Source organism: Etheostoma cragini, chromosome 10 (genome assembly GCF_013103735.1).
Source record: "Etheostoma cragini isolate CJK2018 chromosome 10, CSU_Ecrag_1.0, whole genome shotgun sequence".
In the NCBI taxonomy this organism is placed as follows: domain Eukaryota; kingdom Metazoa; phylum Chordata; class Actinopteri; order Perciformes; family Percidae; genus Etheostoma; species Etheostoma cragini.
Genome location: NC_048416.1, coordinates 13557723 through 13575819, shown reverse-complemented (window position 1 = coordinate 13575819; position 18097 = coordinate 13557723). Strand labels below are relative to the sequence as shown.

The following is an 18097-nucleotide window of genomic DNA, read 5'->3' as shown; positions in this document are numbered from 1 at the left end:
TGGTTCTAAATTTCAATTGGATGTATTTGCAGCCAATCACGGCTATGTCTGTCTGGAAGCCAATTGCAGATGAGGAGGCGGGACATGACAGTAAATTGCGACCTACTGTTTTTCTTTATGTTGTCAAAAAATTACTTTTACACCAAATTCATTTTACTTAAAACAATAAAGCAAAACAATTTACGCATTATTAGATTAATTACTAGCGTTATCAATAAAATAGAGGCCAATAAACATTGGACAACATTACAGGAGAGGGAAGCGAACAGCAACGCCGCTGGAGAATCTTCTGGAAACCTGAAAAAGCATCCCTTATAATTGTATTTACAGATTTTTTTCCCTAGGCCAGGCGGTAACCCACTATGCGCTCTCTATTTTTAAATGGAGAAGAGACAGCATTTGTGTCCCTACTGGCAGGTTTCGGGAACAATCTACGAGGACCCTGAACCTGCTGAGGCCACAGCTTAACAGAACCTGTCGTTTCTGTCGACTTTCCTGTCTAAAAGAGCTATTATGGGGAGACCAAGCCACGTTTTCAATAAAGTTTTTATTACATCGGGATAGTCATATCTGCAAGAGGGCCCACAAAGACCCACCATATAGATCTACTGACATAAATAGATTTTATCCTGAATTTATATACATCCAGGCTTTTTCATGTAACAACAGTATAACACATATATACTGTATATACACACACACTATGAACTACTTCTAACTAGATCTTTTTGACACAACATAAGGGCTGACATGTTAGAATGATAGAACACCTTTTATAATGATTAAAGATAGCATTTGTATTATGACTTGTTTAAAGTGCATATAAATCCTAACGTAATATACAATCCAAACAACATTACAGGAATATTATGTCACTTTATATTTCACAGTGTAAACAGTCAAAAACTACAAGCATAACATGAAATGAAGGTAGCACATTTAGTACAAAAACTGAGATTTTGGCAATCTTTTAGTACTTATAGGAATGAAGGTTAGGAGCCATGCAAAGACCATGCTACAGAGCGCTGCTTAGAGTTTAGTAGACATGGAAGACGTCAGGCTGAATCATTTCCAAGGAGTGCATTTCTATAAAATTGTTATTTCACATTGTAAAAATAATATACTTGATTGTTAGTCTGTGATCTTTAGATGAAGTAGAAAGTCTTCTAATTCAAATTCCTTCCTGATGTTAAGGAGCACGCAGATGGAAGACTAAAGAAGCTATGAAAAGGAAAGAAAAACCATGTCATTTATATAAACAAGCGACTCTATATCCATTAACGTCATTAAAAAAAAAAAACTCAACAAGTTATTGAATACTTAAGTTTAGTGCAAATGATAATTACATTTATTGAGCATTTTGTTATTTGCCATGGTTGCTGCCACTGACGGAAGGGAAAATCTAAGCTTAAACTTGAATGAAATGGATTTGCTTTTACAGAAACACCGTTAACCAATAAAAATCAGAAAACCATGTTTTGGTACATCATGAGGAATACGAGTGAAATATGAAATTCTTTGGATCACACAAATGACTGATGTGATGGGAAGTCCCAGGGAACAGAGAGTTTAAGGGGAATGGGTTCAGTGGACCAACAGATGAACTGATGCTCTGTTCGGTTTTCCATTGATGTTATTTATTTGATAATAAATTATGGCAACATATTTTCTCATTTCAAGACTATTTTTTTTATATCTCTGCATAGAATGGTGTGACAAAATTAAATTATCTTACCTCAAACTACCAACAATTATAAAAACAATCATCAATATTTGAATGTACATTATTGTATGTATGTTATTGTATGTTAATACATAACATAACATAACTCACAGCCATCAGTTCAATTCAGTCAGGAACTAAAAGTCTCCTGTTCTACAACAGGACACAAACACAAATTCATGGCAAGACCATAAAACAACACAAGCTACATGTTAGGAAAACATTCCATGGATTGTGTGTCTAGCAGTGTCAGCATTAGGGAAAAATTAAATACACTGAGCAAAGCTACCTTTTTGATCTATAAGTACACAGTGGCTTATAGCCATCACATTGTTCGGGCTGACATACTGTGACACTGTCCACATGCACAGTGTCCGTCAGTAATGTCAGATATGACTCTCTTTTTCCCATGCTGATGGCAGAAACATTCCTGGTTTCCCTGGATGTTTGATCCACAAATCAACTGAAAGGGGAAGAGAAATTAGACAGAACATGGGGGGGGGGGGGGGGGGGGAAGAAAAGAATGAAGGATTTGATGAATGGTACAAATCAAAGGGATAAATGAATGAAATGGGAATGTAACAGCGTTTGGGTTGGAACTTGTTTTAGCATCCACATCGTTTCCGTATGCCTACCACATTTAAGCTATGTTTGGAGTCATACTGGCAGCCTAACCCCTGTTTTTGACATCTAAATCAGATCAGTTGCATCAAAACCATCATGAAAACCAATGTCTCCAAATGAGATTTAGGCCACATGGTGGATTGAATTTATTGAGATGTTTCTCAATCTGATCACTCAAATCAAGAGTTTAAACTCTCTTTACGGTCAAATCTAACAAAACACATGGCACTAAACTATGACTGTACCAAACTAGTTGCATTTAAAAAATTACTTTTCTGTCACTAATGCTGTCAGGTAACACAGAGAAGAGGACCTCAGCTTACTGTTTGGTTGGCCTCTGTGAACAACACCCCCTCACATCTTTTTGCCAAAGCAGATAAATTAATCACTTGCAATTTGAAAAACAATTCAGGTCGTCTGGACAAAGCCTTGCTTTAAACGTTTAAGTTACACAGATGTATTTTTAACACATGAAAGCTTTTTATTTGTACGTTGCCCATCTACCTCTATATGACAAATCCAAAGCGGTTAAACTTTACTTGAAGGTATCTTCAAGACACATGACACTGTCATGAACGTGTCATAAAACTTTATAAACTTGTCCTAAACATTTATGACAACGCTTCTGTTAGTGAATGTCATTTGATTTTGTCCTGAGAAGTTATGGTTAGGGTTCATGTGTCATGACTGTGTCATGTCACTCTTATGTAGAAAACCTGTGTTACTACACTATCTTATAAACCTTTGTGTACATTTATTGAGTCTGTAGCTGTTCTTATTGTATTTACTGCATTTTCTGTGTTATACAGCACAGCCAGAAGTATCAGCAGCTACAGTATTTTAGAGGTAAAACATACAGTATAAACCTGGTGAAATATCATCGGCCCTGTGTGGTATTACACTTGTTTAATACTTTTGGTAATGTTTTCCCACACGTTAGGGCATTAGAGCCAGTAAAAACTGCCAATAACAGTCAAACTCTTTGAAGGCTTTCTTATTTATTTTTTTACGTCACTTATCATTAAAGCAGCTTTGTGATTGGGAATTTTTAAGGCTAATCTTGAGCTTCAAGCATGTATGTTTGAGCATATGTATAAGATACCGACATATAATGATTACAGCTCTACATAGGATGTCGGAGTATCATCTGCGTTGCGTTTGGCGTGAGCATCGTTAAGACCAGTAGGATGTAAACACAAGTGTCCCTGCCTGAGATACAGTCTGGCACGTCCGCCCGCAGAGACAAAAGCATCAGGCTGTGTTATGCAAGCTGTGACCTATGCCACTGTGTCTGGGCACACAGTGTCAGTCTGAATCTGTCCCTGTATCAGTTTCTGAGTCAACATGGCTTCTGGAAAAATAAAACTATCTCATTAATCACATTGTACGCCTCCCCCTTTGTCCGGTCAACTCTACATAGACGGAAGTAGGGAGTGTGTGTCTCTGGCTTGTGAATGTAATGCCCGGATGACATTTAACCTCATTTAAGATAATAGGGGTTTTATTATTTAGTGGCATTGCCGCTTTCTCTGACAACCATGGTGTACAAAAAGGACCACTTGAATAATAATACAAATCAAATACTTAGAGAAAAGCCCACTTACTTCTTCTTGTCCTTGTCCTTTTTGAATGGTTGTTGTGAGCAGCCTTGGAGTGCCTGTCCCATCAGTGTCTCAGCTGCAACCCTTCTTCTATTGAAGGCATTCATCTCCTCCTCCAGTTCTCGTCTTTTCTCCTCCAGATTCTTCTTTTCTTCCTGGTGCATCCTCTTGAGCTGCTCAAACCTCTCGTGAAGCTAGAGATGAGGGTGGTGATGATGGGACAGGGCACACTGTGAGACTAACCAAAAATTGGTATATTTTTAGTGAGTAGTTGTTTTATGATCATGTCAATCCTCACCTCTTTTTCCTTTTCTTTCAGCTCTGCTTCTGTCTCTTTCACCTTGTTGACAAACATCTGTCTCATTTCGTCCTCTTTACGCTGCAGATCCACAAGGAACTCTTTCCTTTTGGCTTCGTATGTCTCCTGAAGGCTGAAGATCAGAGTAAAAGCAATGTTAAAATTAACTTATTGGAGAGGATTAGTATTGAGGAGTTGGTTACTGCAGCTGTGTATAAGTTGTAAAATAAATGTTTACTGGGTGGAGATTAATGCATCACAAATTTAAAATGGGTTGTACCACACAACAACCTAGAGCATAGCAGTTACTTAATATTTACAAACAGGAAGTGCCAGGCATAACTGGAGCAATGAAACTAGCATGTTAACATATGGACCATTTAGATTAAACGGCAAAATAGGTAAAATAGTCCTCATCTGACCTGACACTCAAAAATAACTGTTTAATGATGATGTAGACTTGGAATATTCTTAGGTTACTTGTCACAAAAATAAAAACAATATACCTCAAATTCCAAAACATTATGCCAATAACAGATTAAATTACCAAATAAGGTATAATATAGATATAAGCGACATTTCCCACTCACTCTAAACATACGTAAACGCTATTAACTCTGAAACACATATTTATGCACATGTAAATAAAATAAAGTCTGAAACTTTATTTACAAAGGGGTGTCAATTGGGTTTAATATATAGTATTTGGTCCCAAAAACTGTTATATCTAGAGGTTATTTAACAGTTTGGATAACTTCCTGTTTAAACGGTTGATTGGAAAGCACTACAGATGTTTCCTGTATAGTGAATCACTAGTTTGAAATTAGCTAACTTCAAAGGGACTTAACTAAAAAACTTTATTTATCAATTGCCGGTTTAACCTAACCTAAACTCGATCTGAGGCTTAACTAATATATCGTGTGTCATTTCATGAACACAGGAACTAGAGATACGGTAGTTTCTTCCATAGACTGTATGTAATGAACAACGCATGTGTGATGTAACCCGTTGGTATGTGGAGATCTGCTGTCCATCGTCAAGTTTGCCATCATGGGTGCAGCCATCCTGGTTGCGGATGTGGCGATTTTAGACGAGAGAGAGGGGTGAGGGAGGAGCTGCTTACACTCTACGTTACGTTACACACTTTCACTGGCAATCACATCACAGCCACATCCTAAAAACACCCACTGCTTTATCACTAATTTCAAAAGCAACAAGACCATAATTAGAAAAGTAACAGCATTCTGTGTTGCAGAAGACTTAAAACTAGCGATTGAGATCATAAACTCATGAGGTAATAAATCAAGTGATGTGAGTCACTTTCTCATGGACTTCTACAGAAACCGACCTCCTTTTGCAACCGCATGTGTCGCCCCCTGCTGTAATTCAGATGGAATTCAGGTTTAAGACACTTCATTTGCAGCACTTCGCCGAACTGGATGTTGTCCAGTAGTATACAGTCTATGGTTTCTCCCCAATATTATGGAGAAAGGAGTGGCTAATTGCTAGATGAATTTACAAAGGCACTAAAAGATTCATATCAAGTCAAATATCTAAGTGCATCAATTCATTTTTCAGTTAGTTAAATAATTGAAATAGAGTCTAAATACACATCAAACTTTACACTTTACCTTTGATTTTCAATTAGTTGGTAAATAGAGAAAAGCTCATCCCATTCCAAATCATAAAAACCTAGATTTGAAAGTGCCGTTTATCAATTAAGTCATTCATCAGCAAAAATTTTACTGTACATCATAAGAGAGCAAGTTTATTTTTGGCAGTTCCACTGAAGTGAGTTGCCCAGATGCCTTACATCACTAGTGTCCCTAATTTCACCTGAACGAGTGGCTGTCCAGGCCTGTGTCCTTGAAGCCCATCTCTTCTAGCTTGCAGCGACGGTAGAGCTCATAGTGTCGGGTGTGTGTTTGCTCTCGGAGATCCTCCATGTTCACACGCAGTAGCATCTCCCTCAGCTTCACAAAATCACAGTGGTTTTCATTCTCCATCATATATAAAAAATAAAGAAAAGAATTGTGATATCATGTTTTTATGTCAACTCAAAAACTCAAAATAGTTTGGCAGTAGGGATCCGACTAAACAGCTGCTGCTGTTTGAGGGGACTTTTATGATGCTTGTCAAATCCATAAAAAGGACTCACCCTGTACTGATCCCCAGGGGTACAGCCTTGCTTTCACCATCTTATTTCCCACTTTAATTTCTTCTACACTTCCAATCACAGCAAAAGGAAGATGAGTCTATAACATACAATACATGTAGTGTTACAATATGGTTAAAAATTATACTACTGTTGATCTCATTCTCCTATTACGACATGCTATGGATCAAATTGTGACTTGTATTGTGTAACTTCAGTTCTTTCTATAAATTTCAGTAGCATGATAATCAGAATTAACTGCTACTCCTCACTAGTAGTATAGTCAATATTACTAGTATTTCTATTATATTTAAATTTCTGTAAAAAAGCACAAAATTCCAAGGTCTAAACCAGACTAAGGAAATATGGCCCAATAAGTGCTGCAATACCCAAAGATGGGTATTGGCTTAAGAATACAGTGGTGGAGAAATTTAGAAGGTATATTACCTTGTAAAATACATACAGTATTGTATTATGTTTTATGTGTGTCTGTGTGTTTCTAGGACTCACATTCATGGAGGTGTTGATCTCTGCAACAGCTTCATCCTCTGTAGGGAACTGATAAATCTGAACTCCATTACTGACAAGCTCACTCATAATCTTGATCTTTAATTTGTCCAATTCGCTCTTGGACACCGTATCTGCCTTTGCAATAATGGGGATGATGTTCACCTGCATGGGGGGGGGGGGGGGGGGGGGGGGGGGGGGGGGGGGGGGGGGGGGGGGGGGGGGGGGGGGGGGGGGAGTGAAAGACTGAGAAACAAGTAACATTGACTGCTGGAATACACCGTGCAACATTCTGTGTTCACCTTGCTGTCCAGTTTCTTCATTGTGACCAGATCAAGGGACTTAAGGGAGTGTCCGGTGGGAGCGATGAAATACAGGCAGATATGGATTCTTGTGTCATGGCAGTTAAACAAGGAACGTTTAATTTTGAGCTCCTCCTCAAGAAACCGTTCAAACTGGGCATCAATATACTCAAGGATAGGTTTATAGCTGCACAAAAAAAACAAACAGCACAAGGCGTACAACATGAGCATTATTATTTTATCCTTACAGGTATGAACAATAAACCTTACCTCGCTTTCCTTGATGATTGAGAGACATGTTAGTATCCTAGTTACAAACTTTGCAACTACAGTCTTGCAGCCAAGAATGCCAGCTTTTTTTATTCCCTGCTATTGGAGCAGTCGGTCTATTGAGTTTGCATTAGTTCTACCAGTCATTCCCATTTCCCTTTCTTCCCTCCCAATTCACATGCAAGAAACAGGCCAGATCTCTTTCTCTATTCCATACTGTGAAGTGTGTTGGCTGCAGAGCAAGAGGGGGACGTGGTTAAGAGCTGATGCTGAACTAACCAAGAGAAGTTTGTCGGATCTTCATAAGAACCATTTCAAAACTTCACTGAAAAATTCTGTGTATTTTTTGTTTTGTTTTGTATTTACAACAAGTTTTGTATAACATTTTATACTCAAATTGTAGTTTTCTTCCTTTGTGCAGGACAGTTTTGTCCATTTCTGATCCTTTGAAAAAAACATTCCGGACAGCACCAAAAGTCAAACAAATATCTACACGAATCTTTACCTTTCCTCTTTGTTGATTTGGTCTCCAAAGCCTACAGTGTGCACAGTGGTCAGCTTGAGGTTAACGTTGCTCTCCTGCAGATCATAGGTTTGTGGGCGTAGCTGTACCTCACTCTGATAGTGGCTGGCTTCCTCATTTTCAAACGTTGTATTGAAAAGAGTGTTCATTAATGTTGACTTGCCTATCCCTGTCTCACCTTAAAAAAAGAGATAGAAAAGGCATGTGGTAAACAGGGAGGGAGAGGGAAAGATAAGGTGAAGCATCAATGCTCAAAATTTCAAAAGATGATGAACTCCTCCTGGGTTCAGACATACCGACACAGAGGATGTTGAAGCAGAATCCCTGTGCAACGGATTTACTGACCAACTGATCTGGAAGACTGTCAAACCCCACATGACCTCCAAGCTCCAGGCTTCGTTTTTCTTCATGCTGAGGTTTTTGGAAAACAGGTAGGTCAAAGAATGTATTGAAAATAAATGACTTGCATTTTAGAAATATTTACTCGTAGTCCCTTCATTTCACTAAATTTCCAAGGAAATGACAAAAAAATTATTAAAATGGTGAGGTTAAAAAAGTTCTTCTGTCAGATCCCGTCCCCATCATTCTGCTTTCAAGCCTAAAAGCATTCTTTGCAAATGAGGTCATCTCTCTCTTCCACTTAACTCATTTAATAGTCCAAGCTATAAAAAGGTTCAGTCTCAGTATCACAGACCAAATCCCTTCTTTATAGACTCGCAAATCTGGGAAAAAAAAACAAAAAGCTACAACAATAATCATTTGAGTTGCGCAACACAGATGTCATACTTTACATTGTGTGTCTTGTGTTTGTTTATGAAGCTTTGGTAGGGCCTTAGCCTGCTGCTGACAGTAATGGGTTTTGATTATAAGTATGCTTATATTTATGGCTGAAACAAGTATTTTCATTATCAATTAGTCTGTTGATTATGTTTTTGAATAATAGATTAATCATTTGCATGTCATAAAATGTTTTTGTTAAAATATCATTTTCACTATTTTTTCAGAGCCCAAAGTTACCTCTTCAAATTGCTTGTTCTGCTCAACCAACTGTATACAATTTATATTTAATTTAATCAGACTCAAACAGCAAAAACCCATTTTGAAAAACTAGGATAACAAAATGTTCCTTATAACACTGAAAATACATTAAGTTATTTCAATGTAAACGTAATAAAACAATGTATTTTGCCCTGGCTGTGTAAGCTGGGAAACGATTCATCTCTCCTATACCAGATTTACTTGGGGATACTGGCATCTTGCAAAAGGCTCAACATGAGGATCAAGATGTGTTCAATGCAACAATCATCCACTTCTGTCCCCCACCACACACACACACACACACACACACACACAAACACACAAAGAGCTCTTTATGTCAGTGTTGTTTCTCAGGGTGGGAGGATATCCAAGCTGCTAGCTGCTCTGGTACCCATAACTCCCCTCCCAGACAAAAACGCACAGACACACACACACACACACACACACACTTACTTAACTCAAAGTCTCCCATCATTTGCAATGCAACCTGTAAACATGAGGCTAAATACCAGGCCCGTACTGGCTTTAACACATTGCAACGTTTTACACGTTTGGCTAGTACATGTTTAATTTTTCGCTGAGCAAACTTGATGAGGCAGGCCTAGCCACCACTTGAGGAGGCTGCTACTTAGGTTTATCCTCTTAACTCAGTCTCTGCCTGCTGTCCTGTGCATTCAGCGCCCGTGTGCACCTGCCACAGTGTTGACATGGCAAACAGCAAAGTGTTGCGTGCTGCTTCACGATGCTGAAGAGCGCTTTTTCTGCATTTCTCCACAGACAGCACGCATCAACACGGCGTGACGAGGCATCGTTTCTATTGAATCAACCGTCGCTGAAAAATCCGTTTTATCCCGTTTCATTAAAGCTTCTTCAACACCGCATTGACCCTGCTGCGTTCTCTCCACACATCGCATTATCATCACCTTGCTCTCACATCCACCTGAATGTTATGCTAGTTTGATTCCTATTTCTACTCTGCCAACACCAAATCATGAGTCACCGCAGGCCCGCACACATATCATCATACTTACTGCGAAAACATCTACCTCATTGGCCGCCATCGTCAGAAGTGGCTGTGTGCGGGAATTATCCGTCTTCAGCTGCTCTCCACATTAAACACGGACAGACTGGCACTGCTTTCAACATGGCCACTTGGAGGCAACCCCCCCTCGGTGTTGGAGGGCGACACTACAACGGCTCCATAAAGCCTTTAGTTAATACGGTATTCTAACTGAAGGAGTTTAGTGCAAACCATTTTTTGTTTATGACTTAGAAATTATTTAGATAACTATAGACTAGCTTTTGCCAAGGAAACGGGAAGGTTGCCTACCACAGAAGTGGTGATACTTTGTAACAGTGTATCTCCTTTTCCAGTTTAGATATTTCTTCTTTTATCAAGTTGGTCCATGTCATGTCTCAGGGTTTTCATATGGCTACAGTTGTATATAAAAAGTAAGTTATTACAATACTCCCTATAAATGCTAAAAAAACATACATTTCAAAGTAAAAGTTAGTTTTAAATTTATTATACCAAATGGGTAGTTCATTTTCAAGATGTTACATATACACAATAATAATGTACCTGCAGAAGCGTATTGACAAAATACCTAAAGTATAACAAGTATTAATAATAATAATTCGGTAGCATAATGGCCCCTGCCAGAAGGTTGTGTTATATTAGTTTTCACATTATATAATTTTTACTCATGCATTATGTAGGCCTACCTGTTGCAGCAGGTAGAAAACAGATAATTTTAGAAAATTAAGATAATTTGGGGTAGCTTCACATTTTATTTGTTATTATACATATTGAGACCTAGTGAATGAAATAATGCAACATTTGAGGTTTTACATAAAATTACATCCATACATTTTAAGTAAAAGATCTAAATATCTTTGCACCACTGCAGTATAGGCTATATGCTGCAGAAGCAGAAGTGTTAAATACGCTTAATTACATCGCTGTGTTGATACATTGCATCATTGCTGCTGTTGTTGTCACTATTTCAAAAAAAATCAACTTAATGATATATTGAAAAAAGATTCTCAGCCTTGGAAAAGATTTTTCAATTTTGGGACCTTATTTATGTTATAGGTCACAATTCAACATTTGTAAACATAGTGTTGTAGGAGAATATGAATGTATAATTTGACACAATATTGATTTAATAATGGCATATTAAATATGAAAATAAACAAGTGTTTACATGACTTATAGAAAATTAAATTAGTCTATTCAACTAAACTCCAGATCGCCAACTAATGAACATAGCCTACACATATAATATACTCTGTTGACGTTTTATAATTGTTTTATGTAAATGTGAAAAAAAAAAAAATTGGAAATATGCAATTCGTCTTTTGATTTGTTTTGAGCAGCTGTGATGTCTTTGTCCTACCAAGCAGCTGCCTTTAATAACGGGGAGAGCCAGGACATGACACGGGTGGGTCTGTCTGGCGAGGAGCCGGAAGCAGCAGGTTGGCGGAGGACAACGGAGAGGGGAGCGCGGACAGCGAAGACATTATCCCTCGGGCTCTATCTAAACTATCTGTTACATATTTTCTCATTCGTACTGCTTCAAAACAAAATGGATTTGACCCAAGAATCTCTTTTGTCTTTTTTACTGGAGCACGGAGGTAAAGTAAAGAACTCTGAGCTACTAAACAACTTCAGGGCTCTCATCAGCTGCAGCGATCCCGCTGAAAAGCAGCACAACAGGGACCTTTTCAAGAAGTTGGTGAACAGCGTCGCTGTGGTCAAACAGATCGACGAGGTAAAGTTTGTGATTGTGAAGAAAAGGTATCAGGACTTTGTTAAAGAGGTGGCGCAGGATGCCTCGCAGAAAACGCAGATGGATGACAGTTTCTCAAGCCCGAATGCGAGCTTTTCGTACACATCATCTCCTCATCGAGCCGAGCCAGCCAGGGTGATTTATTCTAGTATTGAGAACAATAATATGTGCTGTCCCTCAAACATACATGGCAACTATTATAGTGATGCCAAACGTACGTCTGTGGGCGCTATGCTAGATAGGAGCCCGTTATCAAGAAACATGAGTTGTGCGGACGCAACTGTTAAAGTCCTGAATATCTCCGGAGATCGGGTGAGCAGAGCGAGGAAATCTGGAGCCGTGTTCGCTGTCATAGCAGTAAAATCCCCTCCCAGAGACTCTGCACCAGCTACGCGGGACGGATTACATTCCCAAGTGCAGCCGCATAAAACATCGGACAAACCAATCACGTTGCCAACAAAGGTTTCTACGCCATCTGTGCCGACTCTGAATCCGACATTTCCAGCTTGCAAGCAGGGTGCAAAGAGAGACTCCCAGTGTTGGAAAGACAGACAGACAGAGGACATGCATCTGCCAGGTTTCCCCCTGCTGAGGCCCCAAAACAAGAGAGATGATGCAAAGTACTCAGAGTCTGTGCCTTTGCAGCCACTGGCTCATGAGTGGTTGGTAAAGTGTGCTGCTGGGCTGTGGGGACAAATCCATGGTTTGCTGCTGCAGGACACACAGTTAGCACAGAAGAAAGACTTCATGTCAGGTTTCACAGCGCTGCACTGGGCGGCCAAGAATGGCAACAGCGAGATGATACACAAGCTTGTAAATATCTCCAGGAAAAGAGGCACCTGTGTTAACATCAACAGCAAAGCACACGGAGGATACACACCTTTACACATCGCAGCAATGCACGGCCACACTGAAGTAATGGTTTTGCTTGTGCAAGGTTACGGAGCCAATGTGAGTGAAAGAGATAATGATGGCAAGAAGGCCTTCCACTACCTGGGCAAAGGTGTGTCAGCTGAGGTCAGAGCACTTATGGGAGGACTGCAGCGGAGCGGCTACACGGAGAAGACTGAAGATGAAGAATACAGAGAGCACCCGAAAGGCTTCAACACAATTAGTAAACTCTTCCAGCCTCACGTAGGGAAGAAACAAAAGACAACAACTAGGTTTGCTCACGACATGTGAGAATGATCAAAAGGAAGCTGGGAGATGGACAACATGAAAATCGATAAAATACGGTCTTACTTTGTATATTATGTTAATATAAAACAACTTACATCATTCTTTATCCTTTAGATCACTTAAACCTATAACTAAATCACAGATGTGTCTCAGCACTTATTGCAGCCCTCTTCTAGTGTATCACTGTTGAATGTACTGTTTATGAATGGTATTTATAATGTAATGTTATTTTATTTAGTTGAACTCCATGTTTTAACAATGAATTCTATTTTAAACCCTTTACATTTATTTTACTTACTAACAACATAATCAAAAATATTCAAACATGTTTTAATTACCTTGTGTGTAAGAAATCTGAAAGTTACCTCTTGATTCTACCTCATGTGTGTAAAGTGTGAGGGCATATGAAAACAGACCACACTTGGGAAACAGGTGCTATCAACACTAGAGTCAAACTATTTTGTGTTGTTGATGTAGAACGCTTATTGCTTTTGTGCACAGCCGATCAAGTATTTATGTATATATATTCTGATCATCAAGTAAAGTTCTTTAAAGCAATCAGAGTGCAGAGGAAATATTGTATGCTGTTGTGGAAAAAAAATAGTGGGAGGTTTAACATTTTGAAAAAGCTTCAGTAAAAGCAAAGGGGACTTTTGTGGTGGCCAATTATGCAAATCAGGCCACCAGACTGTGTGGTGGAATGTCTCCTTTATCAATCTCTTTGTGAACTTGAGCTGCATTGGATGAGAAAGGTCTCCCTTTGTGGGACAACATGGGCTTCATTCTGTAGATCGACGTGCTAAAAACAACATGATTTCCCTCAACTGCAAAAAAAAGAAAAGACGATTAAATTATACGGTGGGGTCAAATTCAAATGGGAAATAAATAATCCCTAAGTGGAAAACTAACAACCTCTTTAATGGCCATGTTGTCATTAATGAATGAATGCCGTTTCCGAAACGTGATATGCTTGAAAACAGTAATCTGCTTTTTCGCTCTCCACATATCCTTAACTGACCCAGAGAAAAACAATCCCAATTGACATGAAAAGAGTTGGAGCTCAGACAATGAAGCCTAAAGCAAAACAGTGCCAGAACAATACCCTTTGTCTTGTTATCTGGAAAAGAAGCTGCTTACATAATGATCCCGACAGCTGCTCTCACAGCAACTATTCCACATAGTAGATTGCATTATGTGTTAAATACAACTTTAAAAACTTTTCTTTGCAAGGCAACTGGAATATCATAAAAGGACATCTACCACAGAAAAGCTCAGACAAAATATGCAAAGACTACTTTGTGTCTAACAACACTGTGGTGTGTTCCAGGTCTTATATAATTTCCTGTCAGTCAGTACAAAATAAAACAATTCATCATTTTTGGGATGAGTTAAGCTACTTTTAAACAATATAATGTGCAGATTATTGTATCTTTTAGTACATATTAGTAGTAATAATAATAATAATATGTTTAGTACCCAGTAGGTTGTAGCTGAAAACAGCTACTACTACTACTACTACTACTACTACTACTACTACTAAAGCCCAGGCAGTGCTCCATAGAAGCTACAATTACCTTTAAAGCTTTAGTGCGTAACTTTTTCATATTAATAAACGACTGATACATTCAAACCATTGCCAAATGAGTGGCTACAAAGCTAAATAAGACTATCAGTGCCACACAACTCGTTTGGTATTTCTCAGTATGGCTTTGTTTGGCGATTGTGGCGTCCGGTGACGTTCCCGCACAGAAACTTGAGTGAAAATAATTACCTGTTTGGAAGAGTCCATCATGTTTTTTAATCCCTGTGTCCTCCTTGGCTACTAGCAACTGCGTGGGAGAGGGATATGATTTCTATATAGTTTTTAGAGATCCCTTTGCCCGGGTCCGATTTCTCCCGCAAAGTCCCAAAATGATTTATGGCAGATAGACGGCGCTTTAGAGCACACACTCTGAAGGTTCACAGATTTCAGCTAAACACCGGAAAAGCCTCTGTTATTGCATCCAGCCAGGTAAAGGGTCTCAGGATATTCTTTATTTAGGCCTAATGTATTTTTATTTTATTTTTTAGAAGTTATCTGTAATCTGAAGTTATGGCTAATACTGGGGCAGGGCCATCCCCCAAAAAAGGAAATTAAACAAAGAACAACTAAAAAGCTGAAAGGGAACGTGATAAACGAGTCAATTTCGGTCTGGCTTTCAACAGATTGAGGCAATTATGGGATTGATAATTAATCAAAACTGACCGCAAATTGGCCTGCAGGCATGTATTATGTCTATTTTATTCATAAAATAACTTTACAATGTGGTTATAATCAGAACCCTACATTAAATTACAATCCCCTTCCATTTAGTGCCCAGTTTTAATTCTGTTCAGTCTGTCACTAATTTCTTTTTCCTTGTCTCCCTGTACATGTGTAATGCGTCACTGGGTTTCATGAAATGCACTATATAAATCTAAGTTATTATTACGTTAGTTGCTACAACAAACTCTTAATGGCCGTGACACAGGGATAACAATACCCCGTTTAGCTCCAGAAATTAACACCAGAAATGCCACGATGCATCTGTAACATATTCTATTATTGTAAATGAATGACTTTCTGTCTAAGCAAAATGCTCATCGCAACTATGACCTCCCAGTAATACTAACTCAGTAATCTAAAGTGGGCATTAAAGCCCTGTGTAGAAAAGACCTTTACGACAGCCGGTGTAGTAAAACCTTAACCGCTTTTATCTAAAGCTGCTGCTAGAATTAACACAAAATGAAAGTTACATATAGCCAATTAATCAATGGTTTTAATCAATGGTAATGTTATCCAACTCTATCCTGGCAATAGCTGTATGCTTATAGCATGATAATGAAACCTTACTGTGGTGTTTTAAAACAAAGTAAGGCAGCAAAGTCCTAATACATGTGTCCTAGTAAATACAAATACTCTTCCATGTGTCTAATCAGCAGACCCAAAACGATTGTACTATATTGGTTGTTATCTTGCTTTTCATTAAGTAATCAGTAACTGACAGTAATCCTCAATTAAAATCATAAACAGGAAAGTAGGAGAAAAGATGCGTAAAAAGGACATAACAGTTTAAATTAATATGACTGAAAATTATATTAGCAACCCAATGTAAAACCAGGGATAAGAGTGCTTCTCTGAATTGACTAGATATTGGGAAAGTGTTTAAGAAACGGCCCCCACTAATATTTGAATTTATTGTAGAAGCCAGTGACTGAGAAGCGAATCTTTTTGAGTTTTAAACAGGACATAATGTGCCTTGAGCACTGAGTATGGGTAGCCATTTCATCATTTTGAGTGTCATCACATTATCACATTACATGTTTCTTTTAGTCTCTCAAAGGATTTTAAGAGATGATATGCAATTTTGTGCTTGCTATACTTGTTCTTTATATTTCAGGCCGTGATATGCATTAAGAGTCTTAACGATTGCAAGGCAAAAAAAATAACACAGTTTAAGTAAGATTAAAAATTGAAATAAGTAGATTGTTCATTTAAAAGTATAGCTTTATATAAATTGTTTATTTGCACAACAAAATTGTTTAAAACGATAACATATCACGATACGATTACAGTGAAAGCTGATAAATGATGAGTTTTTACTGTCCCTAATACCAACAAAGTTAAAAACTGCAGCAGTGTAACCTTTTACTTGGTACAAACTGTCCAAACTGCCAAAGATAAGCAAAACCTCTGGTGCACAATAACACTGCTTGGTGAAGCCTAGTTATTTGTAACTTCCAGTACATTTGGCAATACAATTAATTCTACAAAGTGCAGTCTGCTGGCTAAAGTAAACCAACTCAAATGCACACATTAAGCCACAATGCTGATAGTATAGTTTGCTTAAAGAAATATTGCAAGCACACTGCCGTTTTGCTTCTGTAGTGTCAAGCTAACAGACTCTATAAAACTCTGTTAGTGTTGAACACTGTTCAGTATTACTGCAGTGTCAGAGGAGCTTGAGTTTATGGCTGATACCAGTGTATAGCAGAGTAGTGACTTGTTCATCACATTAAATGTAGGTATACATGCCAAGCCCAAAGGGTAGATGACAGCAAACAGTAGACTTTTAAATAATTAAAAATTTATTTTTTTTGATATAAATGACAAGGAAACTTTTAATGGAGTTCTTTGTTGTTTAGTTATTGTTAAAGTCCTCTCCAGAGGCTCAATTGCTTTTGTCTCACTTTGAACATGGATGCGACTATTGACAGAGGAGGGGGCGCCCCTGCACATCCAATGGAGAAATTCCAGAGAAATAACGTCTGATACATTCAAGCCATTGTCAAATGAGTTGAAATTAAGTAAATTAAGGAAGGACTGATGAAAAGATTTGGTCTACGTTGCTACGTGTCTTTATGTTAATATTTGATGCAGTAGTGTTTTTTTAAATGCTTTGATTTGCTGATTTGACCTCTGGTGGTCAGCAGTTTTAAAGCAGTGCCACATTGAGAACATCCTATTATTTGAGACCTAGCTATGTAATTGTATTGTTAACTTACCTGCTTGTGAGCCAGTCGTGCACATCTTGTCAAAATATACTATTTACTAGGACAAATATTATGACATGGTCTATGTAAGTTAATACTGTAATTTAACTATAGAATTATGCCTAGCTACATATTACGCATGACAATAGTCAGTAATTAACAGGTTTAAAACGTTAAACTAGCTAACATTAGAAATTAGCATCTAGCTTGCTAGCTTCTGAGGATTGAGTAACGTGAACTCAAAATGAAACCCTGGGTTACTACGTTTATGGTTAACGTTATCAGTTACGTAGCTAACTCACCAATCCTAATTTTCTTTTACATTTTCAAATTGTCAATTGATATTTCTAAAAGTTATCTCAAAAATTGCCAATAAGGGTCCTTTAATAAAATGGCTTGTATTTTTTTGTAAAATACTCAAGCGGTAACAAGTTAAATTGGGTTTCTCGAAAGAGCACCGGACGTTTGAAGGATATATCTTCAAAATAAAAGCGCAAAATATGTCGAAATAAAGGTACTTATTTTTAAAGGCAATTTCGTGAATCTAACATAGGGCATACTGCTGTGCATCTA

The 18097-nt window shown here is 38.1% G+C and overlaps 2 protein-coding genes across 5 annotated transcripts; one reads left to right on the top strand and one right to left on the bottom strand.

The window, feature by feature from the left end:
* Positions 1 to 675: 675 nt before the first annotated feature.
* On the bottom strand, positions 676 to 17555 carry LOC117952163 (septin-8-A-like). Of its 4 annotated transcripts, none has more exons than XM_034884301.1 (10): positions 17537 to 17555; positions 8300 to 8414; positions 7986 to 8181; positions 7211 to 7397; positions 6912 to 7073; positions 6405 to 6501; positions 6083 to 6251; positions 4247 to 4379; positions 3952 to 4142; positions 676 to 1221 (listed from the first exon to the last, which is right to left on the bottom strand). In XM_034884301.1, exons 3-10 carry the CDS (start codon positions 8150 to 8152, stop codon positions 1167 to 1169), a joined length of 1161 nt encoding a protein of 386 aa, XP_034740192.1. In that variant the 5' UTR covers positions 8153 to 8181; positions 8300 to 8414; positions 17537 to 17555; the 3' UTR covers positions 676 to 1166. The 4 variants fall into 4 exon arrangements, with proteins under 4 accessions (XP_034740192.1, XP_034740190.1, XP_034740189.1 ...); XM_034884299.1 differs by lacking the exon at positions 17537 to 17555 and adding an exon at positions 10088 to 10200; XM_034884298.1 differs by lacking the exon at positions 17537 to 17555 and adding an exon at positions 10073 to 10102.
* sowahab (sosondowah ankyrin repeat domain family member Ab) lies at positions 11487 to 13570 on the top strand. Its single transcript, XM_034884295.1, has one exon. The coding sequence runs from the start codon at positions 11630 to 11632 to the stop codon at positions 13013 to 13015; it is 1386 nt and encodes a 461-aa protein (XP_034740186.1). The 5' UTR covers positions 11487 to 11629; the 3' UTR covers positions 13016 to 13570.
* Positions 17556 to 18097: the final 542 nt, after the last annotated feature.

Excerpts from the sequence above, each read along its gene's own strand:
- LOC117952163 (XM_034884298.1), bottom strand. The coding sequence starts at position 10,102 with ATGGCGGCCAATGAGGTAGATGTTTTCGCA. Across the intron at positions 4,380-6,082 it reads CTGGACAGCCACTCGTTCAG|CCTTCAGGAGACATACGAAG; the intron begins GTGAAATTAGGG and ends TCTGATCTTCAG. Across the intron at positions 4,143-4,246 it reads TGAAAGAAAAGGAAAAAGAG|CTTCACGAGAGGTTTGAGCA; the intron begins GTGAGGATTGAC and ends CCTCATCTCTAG.
- sowahab (XM_034884295.1), top strand. The coding sequence starts at position 11,630 with ATGGATTTGACCCAAGAATCTCTTTTGTCTTTTTTACTGGAGCACGGA.